Source organism: Pristis pectinata, chromosome 13, assembly GCF_009764475.1.
Source record: "Pristis pectinata isolate sPriPec2 chromosome 13, sPriPec2.1.pri, whole genome shotgun sequence".
In the NCBI taxonomy this organism is placed as follows: domain Eukaryota; kingdom Metazoa; phylum Chordata; class Chondrichthyes; order Rhinopristiformes; family Pristidae; genus Pristis; species Pristis pectinata.
Genome location: NC_067417.1, coordinates 1,122,358 through 1,143,450, shown reverse-complemented (window position 1 = coordinate 1,143,450; position 21,093 = coordinate 1,122,358). Strand labels below are relative to the sequence as shown.

General features: G+C 52.1%; 1 protein-coding gene across 1 annotated transcript in view; it reads left to right on the top strand.

The window, feature by feature from the left end:
* Positions 1–21,093, top strand: part of LOC127577407 (Fanconi anemia core complex-associated protein 24-like) — a 113,566-nt gene that overhangs the window by 74,227 nt on the left and 18,246 nt on the right. Inside the window, exons 5-11 of the mRNA XM_052028596.1 lie at positions 651–721; positions 2,193–2,352; positions 4,005–4,045; positions 4,858–4,933; positions 6,470–6,547; positions 6,988–7,068; positions 7,266–7,360. Of these exons, the coding sequence (XP_051884556.1) occupies positions 651–721; positions 2,193–2,352; positions 4,005–4,045; positions 4,858–4,933; positions 6,470–6,547; positions 6,988–7,068; positions 7,266–7,360 (602 nt within the window). The remainder of the gene's footprint in view (positions 1–650; positions 722–2,192; positions 2,353–4,004; positions 4,046–4,857; positions 4,934–6,469; positions 6,548–6,987; positions 7,069–7,265; positions 7,361–21,093) is intronic.

Genomic DNA, 21,093 nt, shown 5'->3' with positions numbered 1-21,093 from the left:
ACCAGGAAGGTTTGGAGTTTGTACCTGGTCAGTGGGAGGGGTCATGCAGTGGTGGTCACTACTCTGGATTGGAAAAGGAATGTGCATGTTTGTAGCTATGGTGTGGGTTTGCCCCTGCAGTCCACGTGGAGACTAGCTACTTAGCCGTGTTGCTGTCAGTGTTTGTGTGAACACAAACCTAATTACCCTCAGGAGAAGAGGGAAAGGAACTGGAAATGATTAATGTAAATATATATATATGTGTAAACAGCAAAGTCAATGAGTTTCAAACTTTATAGAAGCCTTGTGTACTACTTGGCCAGTGAAACACTGCAGCAGAATAGTTCGTGTAGCAGCCACCCCCACACCCCCCCCCCCCCCCCCAACCACCGGTCTGTGGGAACTGAGGTGTGAAGCACTTGCTCCAGTTGATCATGCATTAAATTTGTTTTACTCTCCTGCCACTGCGGCAATTTTGGTCACAACCTTGAAGAGGACTGTGCCAGGTGTGGTGGGCTCTGGAGGTCTGATGGTGCCAGTGAGATTACTGGGCTGGCTCAGATTGTCATAAATCTGGTGCTCCTGCAGGGATGGGATGTGTGTGGTGTGGTGTCCTGGATCCTGGCATGGTGAGCGTGGACAGAGTACAGGATGTGGTGTTTTCCTTGCAGGTGCTACCAGAGGGATGACTTTGGCCCAGCCAAGAACCTGATGACCATGTGCTTCACCTTCTATCACATGGGTGAGTGAGACCAGCAGAGAGACCAGGACTCCTGCTGGATTCTGCTGACATTGACATGTCGTGACTCTGCGAGGTTGTTTCTGCTGGGATTTGTAAGGGGGGTGAGGAGTGTAGGCAGTTCAGGAGCAGAGCTGCAATCCTTGAAGGTTCCCGATATCCCGTTAATTTTCAGTGGCACCAAAGCCTTTCCCACAGTCTGGGAGGAATGCATCCTGAACAGTTGATGCTCAGGCTGGAGGCAACGTACAGTGGGGTCTCCGGGGATAGCTGCTTTCATCTGTCACTCGCTGCAGGTCATCAATTCAGAGTAAGTAAATGATACAGACCTCAGATACCGGGATGGTGATGAGGGGGGACTGCGTGTCAGTTCCTGAGACAAGGCTGAAGCATTGTAGCCACGTTCAGCCAAAGTACCATCTGGCCTTCCTCCAGATCTCATCTCAGCCTTGATCCAACACAGACCAAAGGGCACAATTCCAGGGACAAGGTGATAGTGACTGCCCTTGAGCTCAATACAACATTTGACTGACAGTGTATCCAGGAGGGACCCCTGTAAAACTGAAGATCACAAGACAACAGGAGCAGGAAGGAGGCCCCTCGAGCCTGCCCATCATCACTATGATCGTGGTTGATCAACCCCGGGTCACAACGCCTCCTCTGTGCCCGTTCCCAGCTCATTGAGTATCGAGGGGAAAACATTGCAATGGTGGGAGTTGTACCTTGCACGAAGGGAAGTGGTTGTAGTAAACAGCGGTCAATCACCCCAGCCCCAGGGTGTCACGGGAGGTGGTGACTTCACCCCAACCACCTTCAGCTGCTTCATCAATGACCGACCTTCCATCACAAGGTCAAACCAGGACTTGCTGAGTATTTACTGTATTTTCTATTTTATTTCAGTATTTTCCTTTGGTTAAGCTAACCCTCCCCAACAATGCGAGCAAATCTCCCCACATGGATATTGGTCCTGCCCTGTTGCAGTGCCAACCTGTCTGCTTCATACAAGTCCCACCTCTCCAGAACTGCTCCCAATGACCCAGAGATCTAAAGCCATTGCATCTGCACTACCTGTAAGCCATGCATTCATCTGTATTCACTGACACAAGATACAGGTTGTAGGTAAATTAGAGATTTGCTGTCTTTGAGGTCCTGCCATTTAACCTCTTCTCCAGCCCCTGCAACCTTCCTATGTGCCCCCATCCTCCTCTCTACCTGTGGGACCCCTGTCCTCCTCTCTACCTCCATCATGGATCATGGCCTGTGGTGTTCAGTGAGCCCCCACCCCCCACTGTGATGTGTTACACATCCCAGTGACATCCCCAGGCTCTGCCCATCTGTGCATCTTCTGCCATTTGTCCAGTAACTTGCTGCAGCCGAACTCCGTGCAGCCTGCATCCGGCGGGAGCTGACCTGTGTTACCACAGTTCCCGGCTGGTTCTGTGTGTCCAGAGTCACAGCTGTCTCTGCTCTCCAGGCAAATCGCATCCAAATGTGCTCGAGCTGAAGAGGAAGGCCACGGGCTCCGGAGAGAAAAGTGGGAACAGCTGGCTGGGGCGGAGAGAGCTCCCGGCACAGCTGCTGAGGAACACGGAACACGTGAAGGGGTTTTTTGGGGCTCTGAAGGTGAAGAATGGGTGAGTGTTCCCAGTCCCCGCAGCAACTGGCCGAGCGTGGCTCAAGCCCCTTCCAGCACTGCTGGTCAGTACAGACTCGGTGGGCCGAAGGGCCTGTGTCTATGGATTACAGGAGATTGGTGGGATTGAGGGATGTGGGGTCAGTGCAGGAAAGTGGTGCTGAGGGGAAGGATCTGCCATGATCTTATTGTTGGCAGTGTAGACACAAGGGGCGAATGGCTTCATGCTGGTTCTTGTGTCCTCTGCTCAGTGCTAGAGCAATGTAGAAGGTGACTTGTTCAGATGATGCCCTGTCATCGGCACACATTGTGCTACTGTGTTGGAACTTGCGTCTGTGACCTTGGACTTTGTTGTTTCACCCTCCTGCACCACCTCTCGCCTCATAGCTTTGCTTGTTCTTCCACCTGAGCTGGACTTGGTTGTTCTGTTGCCTCTGAGTGAGCAGCCTCTAGGTCCAGCATTAGTCTCGGCCAGCTTGTCAGGGAGTGTGACATCACTGGTGCTTTATTTAGATGAGAACTATTCTGCCAATGTCTACTCATTGCAGGGTCTCCCTGGATCCAAGGAGGTGACAGAGCAGCAAACCCTGTCATTGCGGGGTTGTGGATAGTGTGGAGGGCTGTCAGAGGTTACAGCAGGACATAGATAAGATGCAAAACTGGGCTGAGAAGTGGCAGATGCAGTTCAACCCAGATAAGTGTGAAGTGGTTCATTTTGGTAGGTCAAATATGATGGCAGAATATAGTATTAATGGTAGGACTCTTGGCAGTGTGGAGGATCGGAGGGATCTTGGGGTCCGAGTCCATAGGACACTCAAAGCAGCTGCACAGGTCGACTCTGTGGTTAAGAAGGCATATGGTATATTGTCCTTCATCAATCGTGGAATTGAATTTGGGAGCCGAGAGGTATTGTTGCAGCTATATAGGTCCCTGGTCAGACCCCACCTGTAGTATTGTGCTTAGTTCTGGTCACCTCACTACAGGAAGGATGTGGAAGCCATAGAAAGGGTGTAGAGGAGATTTACAAGGATGCTGCCTGGATTGTGCAGCATGCCTTATGAAAGCAGGTTGAGGGAACTCGGCCTTTTCTCCTTGGAGCGACGGAGGATGAGAGGTGACCTGATAGAGGTGTATAAGATGATGAGAGGCATTGATCGTGTGGATAGTCAGAGACTTTTTCCTAGGGCTGAAATGGTGGCCACAAGAGGACATAGGTTTAAGGTGCTGGGGAGTAGGTATAGAGGAGATGTCAGGGGTAAGTTTTTTACTCAGAGAGTGGTGAGTGCGTGGAACGGGCTGCCGGCAACGGTGGTGGAGGTGAATATGATAGGGTCTTTTGAGGGACTTTTGGATAGTTACATGGAGCTGGGAAAAATAGAGGGCTTATAGGTAAGCCTAGTAATTTGTAAGGTAGGGACGTGTTCAGCACAGCTTTGTGGGCTGAAGGGCCTGAATCGTGCTGTAGGTTTTCTATGTTTCTATTGGATCTGGGTGGAACACGTTTTCCCAGGTCTGAACCAAACACGTTGGTGAGCTGTGGGGGAAGGATGTCTGGGTGAACCTGCTGACAGCTGAGGGCTAATCTGCTGTTTACTGATTGTTCCTGTGGATTGGCAGGCAAAGCCACTAAACACAGCCGTCCTTGTGTTGCAGGCACACGGCAAACCAGGCCCAGGAGAAGTCCAAGCATGGAGGTGAGTGGTTCAGAAAAGAAGCAGTTTTGACTCTGCTTCAGGTTTTGGCTTCCTTCAGCTTTCGGGGACGGTGTGTGGCTCAGCTTGAGGGTTCTCTCCCTGTGGGACACACAGCACGTCTGCACAATCAGTGAAGGGAGCTGCAATGAAGAGGCTCCTTCGGGGCCCTCTGTAACATCCCGGGAAGCTGGGACCTGGGGTGAAATGTAAGGTTAAAATGGTGAAGGGTTTCTCCTTCACTGATGGCGGCGGCAGGAATCATAGGAACCGATTTGGAGAATGGAAATCAAAGGAACTGCAGACACTGGAAATCTGAAACAAAATGAGAAAGTGCTGAAACACTCAGCAGGTCAGGCTGTGGGAACAGTCTGAGGAAGGGGCTCCAGCCTGGAATGTTGACCCGTTCCCCTTCCCACAGATGCAGCCTGACCTGCTGAGTGTTTCCAGAGTTTGCTGCTGTTGGACAGATTTGGAGAAACTGAGGCAAGATGACAATTGATTTGGTGCAGTTTTATTTTGAGATTTGTCACCTTTTTGCCTTCGCTGCTCCATCAAGTTAACCTGAAAAGCCCTGCCTCAAAGGCCGAGGGCAGCAGATTCACTTGGAAAGTTCAAAGAGGAATTGGACAGAGACGGAGAGGAAAGATTTGCAGGAATATGGAAAAAAATGGGGAATGAGACCAACTAGGTGAATCTTTAAAGGAGCAGACGGTAGTGTTGGGGTGACATCCCCTCCCTGTGTGCAAGGGGGAACGGTCGGATTGTGCTGGGAAGAGCTGAGTGATGAAATGTCTTTCTTTCTCCACCCTCAGAGGGAAGGCAGTGTGTGGAGGAGGTGGAAGGGGTGAAGGTTTACCTGTACACCCACCTGAAGCAGCAACCCATCTGGTAACGTACCTCAACATTTCACTATATTCCTGAATCAATGAGAGAATGCTGACAGGAGGCCATTCAGCCCATTATGTCCATGCCAGCTCTCTGCCAGAGCAGCTACCAATCCCACCTCCTGGCCCCTTCTCTATGACCTTGTAAATTTTTCTCTGCCATGTATTTATCCAATTCCCCCTTGAAGACCATGATGGAACCTGCCTCCACCACATCTGGGGGTGCATTCAGCTCCAACACATCCAAAAATGTTTCTCCTCATGTCTCTCTAATTCTCTTCCCCTCTGTTTTATCCTCGTTACCTCTAGTGCTCAATCCCTCTAATGGGAACACACTCACTCCGTGCAGACTCCTCATCTTTTGTACACTTCTATCGAGCCTCCTCTTGAGCTTCTCCACTGTCCTTGTAACTGTAGTCCCCAGTCCCGGAAACCATTTTGGTAAATCTTCCCTGGCCCCTCTCTGCTGCCCGCTCATCCTTCCTCCAGTGAAGTAACCAGCATGGACACTTACTCTGAGGCTGGATGGGTGCAGCACGTCGATGGGTGCAGCGCGTCGATGGGTGCTGCGCGTTGATGGGCATTGTGCAAAGAACCGGCAAGACTTGCCCACCTCGTGACAATCCTGATTCAACCCAGAACTGTGTGTGTTGTACAAGGTGCTTCCTCCAGCTGCCTTGCCACTTCCACTGATGTGTGCGCACATACCTCCAGGTCTCTGCTCCTACACCCCTCCCACAACTGTGCCCTTTACTCCCCATTGCCGTTCCTCGTTCTTCCTGCCAGAATGCGTCACCTGACACTTCTCCTCGTTGACCCTCTGCCCATCGTACTGGCCTGTCTATGGAATTGGTTTATTAGTGTCACACAACCGTGTGCCATCCCAGACAGACCAACCCATATGAGTACGAGCTATATTGCAATGGTTTGTGCCTTTGACAAATTTAGTAATTGTGGTAGTGGGGCAGGGAGAGGGGGTGAGGAGGGGGAGGATGGCCAGGGGGAAATGGGGTGACATGGGGTGGGGGGGGAGGATGGGAGAGGGGGTGAGACGGGGGAGGGGGAGGATGGCCAGGAGGAGAGGGGGTGGGGGGACAGGCCAGGGGAGAGATTGGGCAGGAGAGGGGGTGGGGGAGATGGGGTGAGGTGGTTGGGCAGGGGGAGAGGGGATGAAGTGGGGAGGGAGGTGACGAAGGTGTAAGTGGGGTTTGGAGATGGCCGAGGGCCTGAGACGGTGAGGACTGACCGAGGGTGTTGGGGTAGTAGGAAGGTGGCTGTAGGCTGCTGGGGTACGGAGGGAGGTTGTAGATGTGCCTGCTGTCTGGATCATGGTTTAGTTGGACCTGGATGGGGGCAGTGGTGTCCAGGAATGGCAGAGACAAGGTGTGTGCTCAGCCCAATATCTCACTGACCTGTTCTGGCATTGGTCCCTGCTTCCTGCTGACCCCAGGGCTGGCCTGCTGACGTTCCAGCTGTGTTTCCCATCTCCCCCTGCAGCAGCGAGGGTGTGGTGTCCAACTGACTCTTTCTCCTGTTTCAGGCACAGCCTGAGGTTCTGGAACGCTGCTTTCTTCGAGGCCGTGCACTGTGAGCGCAGGAAGCGATCGCCGACCACCAGGTACCGGGCAGCGGGAGAAACCCTGACCTTCTGGCCTGACCCTCCCGTCCCCCGCTGAGGGCTGAACCCCTTTCCATTCAACCGTGGGGCCCCCAACCTCCAGGGCTCCGAGGCTGGGTAGGGAAGACTGGAGGGGGGGGAGGGGTGGTGTGGTCCATTAGTGGGACACCTACACCGCCCTGCCCTGACAGCCGGAGAACACCACGCGGGTCCTCGGCTGCCAGTGCCCATGTCCTGGGAATCCCTGACCACCAGCCACCCACCTGGGAGACTGACCTCGCTGCCATTGGGTTTCCCACAGCAGCGCCAACACCAGGCGACGTGGGTCACCGCTGTTCATCGCTAATCCCCACCTCCCCAACCGTGCAGGGGGACACCACAGGCTGCTGCTCGCCTTGCCTGGGCTAACACTGGGTTGGTTTGTGAATTCCCCTGTGCAGGGAGAAGTGGTGTCACATGACCCCAGAGGAACGTGACGACACCCATCGGTTTGACGAGAATATCGCCTTTGGGCAGCTTGGGTAAGGCTTCTGCACGGGAGTGGCTTGGGGAGGTGGGTCTGCGTGTGAGCATGTCTGTGTGTGCGCGGGTCTGCATCTCTGCGCACACGTTCTATGGAGTGGATTGGACGCTGTATGTTGAGTGGTTGTGTGATGGAATGGATCAGAAGGCTAGCTGGCCAAGTTTGATTGTGAAGTTGCCCTTTTTGGTACCACAGGACTTTCACACACAACATGTTGGATTTTGGACTGAGCAAGGAGCTCTGCACCAACTTCCTGAGGAAGCAGTCGGTGATTGGGAACCTGAACCAAGGTGAGAGCAAGGGCAGGACACAGCCTGATCCGCACTGAGAGTTACCGTGGTCTCACCTGGGAGTCTGAGTCCCACTCCACAGGCTCTGATGTCCCAGTGGGGTACTAACGGGAGGGCTGTGCTGTTGGAGGGGCAGGTGGAGGGAGCACTGCACCATCAGAGGGCAAATACCAGGGGAAGCTGCACAGTGGGAGAGTCGTTCTTTGGCTGGTGAAAACCTCGGTCTCGTTCTCCCAAGTAGACATGGGAAATCCCACAACTATTTCACAGTGAGGGTCTCTCTGCCCTGGGCTGGTATTTATCCTTAATTCAACATGACAACATCACACTGATGCTTGTGGCAGCTTGCTGTGCATAAATTGGCTGCACCACTTGTTCTATGTCTAACCCATGTCCTGGGAGTGTGTGACGGGACGGTGTAGAGGGAGCTTCACCCTATCTATGACCCTGGGAGTGTGTGATGGGACAGTGCAGAGGGAGCTTCACTCTGTCTGACCCTGGGAGCGTGTGATGGGACGGTGTGGAGGGAGCTTCACCCTGTGTCTGACCCCGGGAGTGTGTGACGGGACGGTGCGGAGGGAGCTTCACCCTGTGTCTGACCCTGGGAGTGTGTGACGGGACGGTGCGGAGGGAGCTTCACCCTGTGTCTGACCCCGGGAGTGTGTGACGGGACGGTGCGGAGGGAGCTTCACCCTGTGTCTGACCCCGGGAGTGTGTGATGGGACGGTGTGGAGGGAGCTTCACCCTGTGTCTGACCCCGGGAGTGTGTGACGGGACGGTGTGGAGGGAGCTTCACTGTGTCTGACCCCGGGAGTGTGTGACGGGACGGTGTGGAGGGAGCTTCACCCTGTGTCTGACCCCGGGAGTGTGTGACGGGACGGTGCGGAGGGAGCTTCACTGTGTCTGACCCCGGGAGTGTGTGATGGGACGGTGCGGAGGGAGCTTCACCCTGTGTCTGACCCCGGGAGTGTGTGATGGGTAGAATCTCTCACTAACCTAGGTGCTGTGTTTGGATTTACAGAGCAGTACAAGTTGCTGTGTGACCACATTGAGCAGAAGGCATTGGAATGAGGGAGGAGAACGTCACCGAATGTGGAGCCACTGGGAACTGTGCCTTAAGCTGCCGTCCTTCAATGCTGCTGTCTGTGGCAGTGAGGTCACTACAGTCGCTATGGTTACATGGGGTAGCTATGCCAACGTCTCTGACCTCCTTTACAGCTCCACTCCCACAGCCCTTCATTGTTCCCTCTGCTGGCAGGGGATGTGATTGGTGGCTCCAGGAACGTTTCTGCTGGCAGGGGATGTGATTGGTGGCTCCAGGAACGTTTCTGCTGGCAGGGGATGTGATTGGTGGCTGGCAGGAAAATGCTGTAGGTTCAGTGGTGAATAACGGAGCTACTTTCTGACTGTAACGGAGCTGTAAAGATGGTGAGGAACACACAGCACATTGTTGTGTGTGTACCGCAGGAAACGGGCTGCACTCCCCTCTCCCCATGTAACTGGGTCACTGTGCTGCAGTTTGGGTTCCTGCCTGTGATGTTCTGCCCTCACTGTGCATGGTCCTGTGTTGGTTTCCACAGGTCACACTGGTGCCGGATTAACGGTGCTTGTCTGGAGGGAATGAGCACTAGACCACGTCACAGCTCCCCAAGGTCTCCCACAGAGCCTGAAGGTTCACTCCCAATGATCCCAGCTCCTGCTCTTGCCCTTTGACTTTTGAGCGAGGCTCTTACACCCAGCATCCCTTTGCCAACCCCTGCCTAACTGAGCCCTGCCTTAGATGACAGGGCTCAAGTTATCACAGGGTGTGGGAGATTTCAATGTTTGTCCCTGCCACATGAAATTCACATTCCCCTTCATGTTGGAGTGACTTTTCTACAAACATTCCTTTTCTAGTTAATGTAATGAGCCCATTTCCTATCTATTTCTGGCCCTGATCCACAAGTCTGGTGCTGTGCTAATGTTTTGAGAATTTGGTTTTCAGGATGCTTTATCCTGTAGAGTTGCATTGGCTATGTATGGGAAAGCTCACCCAGTTCCTTGCTACACTACATATACCAGGGTCCAGTAAAGTACTCAGAAGATGGGCTCAGTATATCACATTCCTTAAACACTAGCACCAGTCTGGCTGTACAGAGTTGTGTTGATATTGGAATTTGAACTTGGAGTTGGAGGTCCTAGCATGCAGCAATACTTTTTTGCCATGACAGGGTTTAATTGCATCTGCATGCAGTGTGTGTGAGAGAGAGAGTCTGCAGGAAATGAGTTGTGTCTTTAACGGTATTGGACTCCAGCATAATTGTGGGATCGTCCTTCCTGAAATGCACCATGAGAAGATATGTGGCAGAGTTACTGAGCTGGGAGTTTGTGCAAAGTTGCCTTTTCAAGGAATCAGCCGGTGCTCCATTACACAGATTTATCCTGGGTTAAAGTTTTAATGCTTGATTTTCTTCATTGACTCTGAGGTAATATGTAGACTGCTGTATAACTACACACTGCCAGTGCTGATTATAGGCACCATGTTGTCTGATACCTGCCTGGAGTGATGGTTACTGGGTTGCCGTGCTCCACGTTAATGGTCTCCACAAACTCCTGGCCAACGGTCCAAGTCGACAAGCTCTGCTGGATATTTTCAGTGTCCCTGTCACTTGGGGAAATGCAGTCATTCTCATACCCATGCCTCTTATGGAAACATCAACCAAAACTGTGCATGGTGCAGACAGCAAGGTCCACCAGAGCTCTGGGGCAACAAGCAAACTGCTGGAGGGACTCAGCGGGTCGGGCAGCATCTATGGAGGGAAATGGACAGTCAACGTTTGGGGTTGAGACCCTTCATCAGGACACCAGGACTCTGAAACAGGCCCACCTCGAGTTGTGTGAGAGGACATCGTCCAGCCTGCCCATGCTTCTGTGAATCTGTCCGTGCTCAGATCCCTTGGGCTATAGGATGTGGGATTAGATGTTGGCCCTCCATAATTGTCCTTGAGAAGCTGAAGCACCTGGATGAAGTAGTGAAGGCTTGAGCTGTGCTCCCTGTGACAAAGAAGGAGAGCCATATCCCTCCAAGTCAGAATGGGCTGTGACTTGGAGGGGAGCCTGCACTCACTACTGGTGCTCCTGGGTGGGACAGGTTGGGTTTGGGAGGTGCTGCGAGTGACTGCCGATGGTGCATGCTGCACTGGTGGTGCAGGGACTGAGTGTTCAGGGTAGTGATGGTGAGCCAACCCAATGATATTGGTGCTGCACTCTTGGCAAGTGGAGAGTGCTCCATCACACTCCTGATGTGCCTGTAGATGTGGGGTCAGTCTTCACAGGATGCCCAGCTTCTCCCCAGTTCTTGTACCTACAAGTGGATGTACTGCATCCAGTTGAGTTCCTGGTCAGTGTGACTCCAGGATATTGATAATGGGGAGTTGTAGAATTATACAGCATGGAAAGTGACCCAACTAGTCTGTGCTGACCAAGGTGCCTGCCTCAGCTAATCCCACTTGCTTACGTTTGGCCCATCTCCCTCTAAACCTTCCTGTCCTTGTACCTGTCCATGTCTTTTAAATGTTGTAACTGTCCCCACCTCTACTGCTTCCTCTGGCAGCTCGTTCCACACACCCACCACCCTCTGTGTGGAAAAAGTTGCCCCTCAGGTCCCTTTCCAATCTTTCCTCTCTTACCCTGAACCTATGCTGTTCAGTTTTGGACTCCCCTACCCTGGGGAAAAGACTGTGACCATTTACCTTTTTTTATGCCTCTAATGATTTTATAAGGTCAGCTCTCAGACTCCTTCACTCCAAGGAATAAAGTTCCAGCCTCCTCCTAACAGTTCTTCCAGTCCCAGCAACACTCAGTGTCTCTTTTCTGCACCCTGTCTCGCTGAATCACATCCTTCCTACAGCTGGGTGACCAGACCTGCACACAACACTCCAGATGCAGTCTCACCCACATCTTGTACAGTTGTAACATGATGTCCCAACTCTTGCACTCGGTGCCCTGACCGATGAAGGCCAGTGTGCCAAACACCTTCATCACCACCCTGCCTACCTGTGTCACCACTTTCAGGGAACTATGTACTTTTACCCCTCGGTCTCTCAGTGCAGCTGTCCGAGTTAAATTCCATTGGCTATTCTCTTGCTCACTTTCCCGGTTGATCGAGGTCCCGTTGTAACCTTAGATGACCTTCTTCACTGTTCACCACACCACCAAGTTTCAGTGTTGTTTGCAAACTTGCTAATTATACCACCTGCATTCTAATCCAAATCGTTATCATAGACGACAAACAACAGCGGACCCAGCACCCATCCCTGGTCACTGCTGGTCACAGGCCTCCAATATGGGAAAAGCAACCCTCCACTACCACCCTCTGTCTCCTACCACCAAGCCAAATTTGTATCTAGCTGGCTAGTTAGATCCACCCTGGATCCCATGTGATCGCACCCTCCGGACCAGCCTAGCTAGCATGCACTTTGTCAAAGGTCTTGCCAAAGTCCATGTAGACAAGTATAGCACCCTGCCCTTGTCATTCCTCTTGGTGACCACTTCAAGAAGCAAAGCCATGCTGACTACCTCAAATCAGTCCCCGCCTTTCCAAATGCAGATAAATCCTGTCCCTCAGAACCCCCTCTGGTAACTTTCCCACCGCTGATGTCAGGCTCACTGGCCTGTAGTTCCCTGGCTTTTCCTTGCTGCCCTTCTCAAGTAAAGTCACAACATTTGCCACCCTCCAGTCTTCCGATACCTCATCTGTGGCTAAGGATCTCTGCTAGGGCCCCAGTAACTTGTTCCCTTGCTTCCCACCATGTTCTAGGGTGCACTTGGTCGGGCCCTGGAAATTTATCCACCTCAATGCATCTCAAGACTCCCAATACCCCTTTCGAATTATCAATGTGTTTCAGAACATCACTGTTCTCTTCCCCGGATTCCCTAGCTTTCAAATCCTTCTCCAGGGTAAATGTCCTTTTTTCCCTTCTAGTTTCCTTCTTAAGCATTCTCCTACATCCCCTCTACTCCTCCAGGGATACACTTCATCCCAGCTGCCTATACCTACTTGTGCCTCCTTTTTCCTGACCAGAGCCTCGATATCCCTCATCAGCCCAGGTTCCTACTCCTGCCAGCCTTGCCCTTCATTCTAACATAAGATATAAGATATCTTCATTAGTCACATGTACATCGAAACACACAGTGAAATGCATCTTTTGCGTAGAGTGTTCTGGGGGCAGCCCACAAGTGTCGCCACGCTTCTGATGCCAACTTGTTGCCCCTGAACTCTCCCTATTTCATTTTTAAAAAGCCTCCCACATGTCAGACATCCCTTTACCTGCAAACAGCCTCTCTCAATCAACCTACACTACCCACAGCACCTCCAACCTTTGTGTCATCTGCAAACTTACTAACCCACCCCTCCACTTCCTCATCCAAGTTATTTATAAAAATCACAGAGCAGGGGTCCCAGAATATTCTACGCAAAGCATTTCACTCTGTGTTTCGATGTACATGTGATTAATAAATATTATCCTGCCCTTGCCTACTGGTCTTGCTCGTATTAATTTCTAGAATTGCCTCAACCAGCTCCCACACTACTACTTCAGGTCCCAGTCGTTGCCAGACCAGCTTATACCCTCCCAAGTAGCTCTAGCAAATCTCTCTGCCAGATAATTTGGTCCCCCTTCAGTTTAGATGCAACCCGTCTCTCTTGTACAGGTCACCTCTGCTGCAGAAGAGATCCCAATGGTCCAAGGACTTGAATCCCTCTCTCCTGCACCAGCTCCTCAGCCATACATCCATCTGCCCTATCGTGCTGTTCCTGCCCCCAGTAGCACATGACACTGGAAGTTATCTAGAGATTACAGCTCTTGAGGTCCTGCTGCCTAAATCCCTCTATTCACTCTGCAGGACCTTGTCCCTTTTTCTACGTATGTCATTGGTACCAATGACCTCTGGTTGTTCTCCCTCCCTCCTGAGTCCGTTCTGCAACCATTCGGAGGCATCCTTGACCCAGATGTATGTGTGAAGGGGAGCTGGTTAGATTTGCTTAGTGGAGAGTTATTGCCTGCCATTTCTGTGGTGTCGATGTTGCCACATCATTGTGGCAGAATGTTTCTTTGCCTTGCTGCATGTGGCCACAGACTGATGCATTGGAACTGAACGATCAGTTTTGAGTTGAGGCTATGTTGTAACTGGGATCTTGCCCTTCTTCTATATTGATGAGTGGGTTGCCCCAAGGTTGACCTGAATCAGATGCAGCTTGTCCACCAATGTGCTGGTTTACCGATGGGGATCTCTGCAGGTGGGTGTTGCTGCCTCCTGGATTGCAGGGTCTGCTGTCACTGTGACCTTCCCTCACTGAAGGGAGACAGGACCCCATCCTTCCCACAGAACTAAAAGTCTTGAGAGTAGGTGGTGGATACAGGAGAGGGAGGAACCCAAGCTGATCTCAACCAAATGCCAGTTCAGGCAGTGTCTGCTCCCAGGAGGTGTGTTGTGTTTGTCTGTATTCAGAGCAGGATCAATGCAAGACTGCCGTCTGTGATCTTCAGCCAGCCTTACCAGAGTATGTTGTAGGGATGACCTGCGTAAATGACTACTGTGCCTGTTGTGCATATGTTGATGTGTGTGATTCTTTGAATAAATGTTTCTCATTGAATTATTGAGGAATTTTTGTGTCATGTACAATATCTGAGAGAATCATCCTTCGCAAGTGAGAAAACCTGCATTTTTATACAGCCTTCCTTATCCTCTGGATAGTCCACATCTTCTCCTAGCCTTTGAAGTACTTTGGAATGTCAGCCATTGTACCGGCTGTTGGTTTAGGCACCCAACTTTATCTGTGTTTTGTATGGCTGGGTCACCGGGGAATCCAACTCTTCCAGTAGATGGGCTTCAGGTTTAACCTTGCTGAAATCCACATTTTCTAAGAAGGTGGCATTCCCCCCCCCCCCCCCCGGTCCATGTACATAGAGCAGAGCTCAGACCCCCAGGGCGTTGTGTGCTGACTGGACCCCTGGGCGCGGTGCTGGGGTGAGGGGTTTGCAGATAACACAGTATGGTGATGCCATCCTCTCTGGTGTTAGCATTTTCAGCCTGGAGTTCTTCTGCCCATTGAGCCTTCCTATCCCTATCCCATATATTTCTTGCCCAGTTCCCCCATGGTTCCTGTTCCAGTGTTTCCTAATTCCCAGAGTGTTGTAAATGTAATCCCACACCCTTTAGTTCTGTACATGACAAACTTTGCAGTTGTATACACTGTGGTATCTCTTGCCTGTTACTAATGGAGCCAGTATGTGATTCACTTTGCCCGTAGTCTCTCTCGGGCTGTGTGGGGAAATTACAGTGTAAATTATGGGGATCAGCCTGGTGTTCTGTTGAGATGAAAAGATTAAGGGGTGAAGGAACTGAGCCATTAATGATGATTACAGGGCAGAGAGACTGCTTCCTCGGGTGTCTCTGCTGCAGAGCAAATGGATAACGTCAGGCCAGGCCACTGGTGGATGGAAGCACAATCTCACAGCGCCAGAACTCAGGATAAAGAGGAACTGAATATTTCAGAACTGTGGCAGACGTTTACCTGTGGCACTGAGACAAGTTGAGTTTTATTCAGATCTGACAATGATAGAACAGGCTCGAATGCCTGAATAGATTCTTTCTGCTGCCTTCAGAAACTCAGTGGCAGGAAGCAGAAGGCTCCTCACACCTTATCCCACCACTGGGTCACGGCCTTGCACCTGATGCCGCGCTCTCCCCATCTCCACACAAATATATCCACAGGTGCTTCTGTATCCACTGCTCTCTGGAAGGACAATGCTGGACATTCACTACCTCAGGGAATCATTCTGCTCTGCCTTAAATGCAACAATACCTCCTCGGTCCAGCCCCCACGCAGGGAAACCTGCTTGGAATAGTGTGTTTCTATCGGATCACCTCACATCCTCATTTCATTGTAGGTCCACCACTCTTAACACAACCCCCTCATGCCACAAACCTCCCCTGCACTGCCTCCAATGCAAGCACGTCTTGGATAGGGAGACCAAAGCTGTACAATCTCACCAGCATCTAAACCCCCCCCCCCCCCCCCATACTCTCCATCCCTTTGTGCTTCAACACCTACTCAAATCATGATGTGCTTTTTCATTTCCCCACTAACTTCCATGCTCAACACTTGCCCACTGAACTACCCATGTACATGTTCTCCATGCCATCTGATACCAACCTGATTCTGTACCAACCACACATTTTGGTCACAGTACATTTGGTCCCTTCATGCAAGTCATTAATACATTTGGGGCCCCAGCACTGATCCCTGTGACAGCCCAGTAGTTACAGATTGCCATTCTGAAAATGACCCACCTACCCTTCCTGTTTCATTAGTTAGCCACTCCCACCCTGGCTAGTATATTCCCCCTGGTGGAGTAACTTTAAATGAAGTGCCTGACCATGGCTCTGGGAATGCAAATACACCACATTACTGGTCCCCTTTCCACACCCTTCATACCCTCAGTTCCTTTTGTAAAACCACTGTCTGCTCGACTTTGATTTTCTCCAGATCCTGCATTCACCTCTCTCCACACCAGACTTCAGCATTTCCACAGGGATGTATGTTGGGCTAACCAGCCAATGGGCTCCTGCTTTCTGCCTCATTTGTTTCCTGAGCTGTGGTGTTATATCTGCAATTTTCTAATCCTCAAACCTCTCCAGCATTCCGATAGATTACAACCCACACACTCTGCATTCCTTTAATACCCTCAGATCCAAGCCATCAAATCCAGGGGACAGGTCAGCTTACATTTCCCAACAGAACTGGATCAGGGTAAACACAACCCACTTTGAATCAGTATTGGGGCAGGTGATTCTGGTCAGACAGCTGTCAGGGACAAAGAATGTGTAGCAGTTACCTGTGGGAAGTGAAGGTTGGCAGCAGGCAGCATCTAGGCCCAGGTACACCTTCCAACAAACGGCGGTGGAGGCGGATACGATAGGGTCTTTTAAGAGACTGTTGGATAGATACATGGAGCTTTGAAAAATAGAGGGCTATGGGTAAGCCTAGTAATTTCTAAGGTAGGGACATGTTCAGCACAACTTTGTGGGCCAAAGGGCCTGTATTGTGCTGTAGGTTTTCTATGTTTCTAAGGGCTTATTTAGCACCTGATATCCCAACAATCCTTACAGCCAATAGAAGTGCTGAAGCAGGCACTGTGTCCACAAGAAAGAGCAGCAGAGGACTGTCGTAGCTCAGGCATCGTAGCACCTTAAAATCATTTTATTCCAGAGATAGCAGACAAAATACAGGGCAATTAAAAATATAAAAGTTTAAATAGTTTAAGATACAAACTCTGGTTCTGCTTAAGGCAAGTACTGTCTCCATCCCAGGACGCGACCACATCCTTCAGCGCCAGGGGGAGTTACCTTGAGCCTTGTAACAGTTACAACCAGTCACATTACTAGAATCTCAGTGTACACTTCAACACCCTCACCCTCACAGCATCAGTAAAGACCAGCTCACTGCAAACTGCTTTCCTGGACATCACTGTCAGTCAAACTACATTCACGGTTAAGCTCTTCATGTGATGTGAACCCTTGCTATTCTGGAGGGGAAGTCCACATGGGGCAATGCAGAGCAGTTCATCAGGAAGCGAGTTCAGAGCTGTCCAGGGCCAGGTGGCAGAAAGATTTGGTGATTTAACAGGATGTAACCACACCAAGGGGTGTGACCTGTGTAAGGAGAGAGCACACCTGACAATGTGAAGTTTCTTGGAGAAGGGTGGGTTGTGATAGGGTGTGACCTCTTGCACCACTCGCCAGGGTTCTCAGTATCCACCAGAACAGCAGAGTATTCAATGAGAACACAGCCCATCTCCATCCCAACCCCCAGCTGCTTATACTTTGGAACAAAACTGTAGATGCTGGAAATCCAAACCCTTAGCTGAGAACGTCGGATGGTGTCAGGAGGGGGAGGAAGTCATCGTCTCAGGCCAAAGAGTGGGGAGACAAGTGTTTGCGGGGGGGGGGGGGGGGTGAAGGAAGGAGAGAATGGAAGGAATGTCTGCAGAAGTTGTCAAGGTAACAATTAGTTGAAAGATCAGCTGCAGAGACAAGAAACAGAATGAAATGAGATCTTGCAGAGAGAAGATATTGATCTGAAGGTGTTGAGCAGAATCCCCAATGGCCCTCACTGTATCTGGACAAGTTCCTTGAGCTTGCGTTGGCTGCCTGGAAGCTGTGTAGGAAGCAGAGGATAGAGTAGGAGTGTGGCAGAGAATTAATGTGACTTAATTGATTTAAATTATGAGTCACATCAGTATCTAGCTTTTGTTGGAAGAGTTCCAACTGCTGCAACCCTTGTGGAGAGAGTTTCTGAACTTCCCACCCTACTGGCAGACTGCACTCCAGCAGCACATGCATTTGTCCTGAACCCAAGGCCTCCCACTTCCTTGTGAAATCTGAAAACTCTCTAATAATTCACCCTTTGACTTAGATATTTTAAGGTGTAGGACACACACACTTGTGCAAAGCATTGGTGAGGCCTCAGACAGCACAGCATGGTTCTGTTCACTGAACTACAGGAATGGGACACCACTGGAGAGGGAGCAGAGAGGATTTACAAGGATGTTGAGAACTCTAGTTATGGAGAGAGACTCCCAAAAAAACTGTGTAGATGAAATCAGTGAAGGGGAAACTGAGGCAACCAGCAAGTGTCCTAGATACAGTAAACAGCAAGAATCTCAAACCTGGGGGTGAAGATGTAAGTTGGTGGTGGATACAACCCCACCAGTACCTGGATGAGCAGCTGTGGAAAAGCGAGGAGGTTCCATCTGGGCCAGAACACACATGGGCTCAGTGAGAAGTCTGTGCAATCTAACCCTCAGAACTGTGGTATTGGTCTTGTAACTCTCCGTCCTCGCTGATGTGTGTTCTGCACGTTGTACTTGGTCAGCTCACGTTTAGGAGTCGATCAAGTCAATTCCTTCGGTCTTGGCCCCAATGAACTGGCCCATCTCGTTCCTCCTGGGGTAGGTGGTCCACCTGCCAGAGGGCGTCAGCTGGCTGCAGAAGGGGAAGTACTCGTAGTCACTGGTGTCAGAGTGTGAGGACTCCTCGCTGGAGGAGGACGGGCTTCTGTCCTGTTCGTTCACGGCACAGCTGGCACGGTTCAGCCGCCATTCCCGGGGCCTCTTGCGCAGATTCCATCGCCAGGTAGGTGTGTGGGCTACCTGGCCAAGCTGGCAGTGTTTACCACCGTCCACTGGATCCTCTCGCTGCAGCCCCCAACTCTCGGCCGCTGCAGGCTGACCCTCCTGCTCACAGCTCAGTCTGAAGAGGAGAACTTTGGGCTGGAAGCGTGAGGAACGCAGGAGTCTCTCCTGGACCTCTGGTGACAGGGCAGCTGCGGCCAGCAGCTCGATGTCAACCCCATCCCTTGGCCCCTGGTTTGGTGACTGTGGACGGTGGTCTGTCCCTTCTGTGCCCCGGGATTTCCTGGCTCCCAGCCGGCTGACTGACAGGCACAGATCCCCAGCACCGCAGCTCTGGTGGGGAGTGCAGGCTGGCAGCGGACTGCTCCCTCGCTGAGACTGCAGGGGGTCAGGAGGGGACAGGGTCGGCGAGGGGCACACCCCTGATTCCACCTGATCAAAGTGTAAGGCAGAGAAGACCACGGGCTGGAGCCTTCCCCCTCGACCCTTTTGCCCACACACTCTCACTGCTCGTCCCCTTGCGCGGGGCTGCTGCAGGGGAGGGGAGCTTACTGGTTGCTCTCCCAAACCAGTTTCTGACAGTGCTGCTTCCTCCTCCTCCAGCAGTTCCTCCCTCGCTGACGTCCGACCGTGCCCCTCCCGAGTGTCTGGAGTCACCAGCTCTGCCCCAGGACAGGGTCCACCCCTCGGCTCAGACTCTCCCGCGCCGCTGTTCCCAGGGGCTCTGGACCCCGTCTCAGCACCACTCTGACCACCGTCTGCAACGTAACATGGACACTTCAGTACATGGACTGTGGGTCACCCAACCCTGGGCTATGGGTGCATCAGGGACCCCACAGGGACAGAGAGAAACCCCATGGCCTGTCCCACTGACTGCTCCTCGGGCTCTGACATCTCTGGTTGTCCGTCAACAACTGAGTGTAGCTCCCCCTACTCAACTCCACCACCCTGCAGCCAGGCAGCACCCACTGGTGGGGTCGAGGGAGCATTTGCGGGTTGCTGGACGGGGATGGAGGAATGGCCAGGCAGGGTGCTGCTGCTGCCGAACATTGCCAAGAATTCCAGCCAAAGTCCCTCCCGTTTCGAGGGAAGCTCCCTGCCCAGATGGAACCGGAGACAGGGCCCCAGGCACCAAGGGGTGTGGGATTGAGCGGTGCCCCGTCAAGTCTCTACACGGATCTCCCAGCCATGTGTCACTTCTGTGGGCTGGAAGAGACCATGTACCACATGTACACAGAGTGTGTGTGGCTGCAGCCCCTGGTCACCCAACTGAAGGGGACTCCCCTTGCCTTCTGGCTACATTTTAGTATTTGGTCACAGCGCGGGGGGTGGGAGGGAGGAGGTTGCCTTGCTCCCGGGCCTGGCCACACTGGCTGTTTGCTGGACAGGGGTGGACAGCGAGGGCCCTGCATGAGCTGACTGCCTGGCAATTCCGGGGTTATGTCCGTGCCCGGGTATCCTGGGAGAAAGGACACGCGGTATCCACGAGCACCACGGAGGTAACATTTTAATGTGGCTAGTTTAGTTCTTGTTGTAGTTTGTAGTGACTTGTAATAAACTTGTTTACGTGGGGTGGGCTTATTCCCTGCAGCTGTGACACTTTACTCTGCATTCTGTTATTGTTTTCCCCTGTACTACCTTAATGCTGTGTAATGAATTGATCTGTATGGACAATATGCAAGACAAGCTTTTCACTGTACCTCAGTACATGTGACAATATACCAATACCTTCCAAAGACCATGGGGGCAATGTCCCTGGTCCTGAGCGAGGGGAGGGGGGTCAGTGGTGGGACCCTACCCATGGACCCACTGAGGCCAGCCAACAGCCGGTCCCCAGTCGGAGGGAGCTGCTCCCCCGAGCTGCACCCACTGGGGGGAAGCGAGGGCTGAGACCACCCCAATCCCATCCAGTGTAGGGCCAGCAGCCTTTACCTCTGCTTTGGATGTCACCGGCCATGGGGTTGACACAGGAGATGCCAAGCCTGTGTCATCACTGAACACCCTAGTCTTCCTGCCACAGCTCCCCCACCTTAACCCCCTTCAGTTTACTTCTTGCCCCTACCATATGTAACCCTTCCTGCTGCTGTGTTGTTGCCCCATCCCCTGGGATCCTGTGTCAGTAAGGACGCCACTGCATGACAATGTCTGCAGCTTTCTGAAGCTATTGCCCCTCCCTGATTCCTGTGGGTACGAGGGCTTCAGAGGGTCACCTCAGGGGGCAGAGTTAATGGTACAGGGGTCACACACACCAGGGCAGTGCAGCCTCACAGCCAGCCTTGTACATGTTAATCAGCCGACAGAGTAGAGACCTGCTGCTGCCAGGCCTGGCTCTGGGAGCTGTGACCAGGTCAGACCACAGCACTGCCAAACTCACCATTCCGGTCCCAGCTGCGCTGCTGCTGCAGCTCTCGCAGGCGAACATTTGGAACAGACCCACTGGACTCGGCCAGCAGAGACACCAGGGACTGTTCCCGCAGGGAGAGGCTGCCTTCGTGCACACACGAGGCAAGTAGCTGTGAAGGCAACGGGGAGAAGAGGAGAGAGGTTGAACCATGG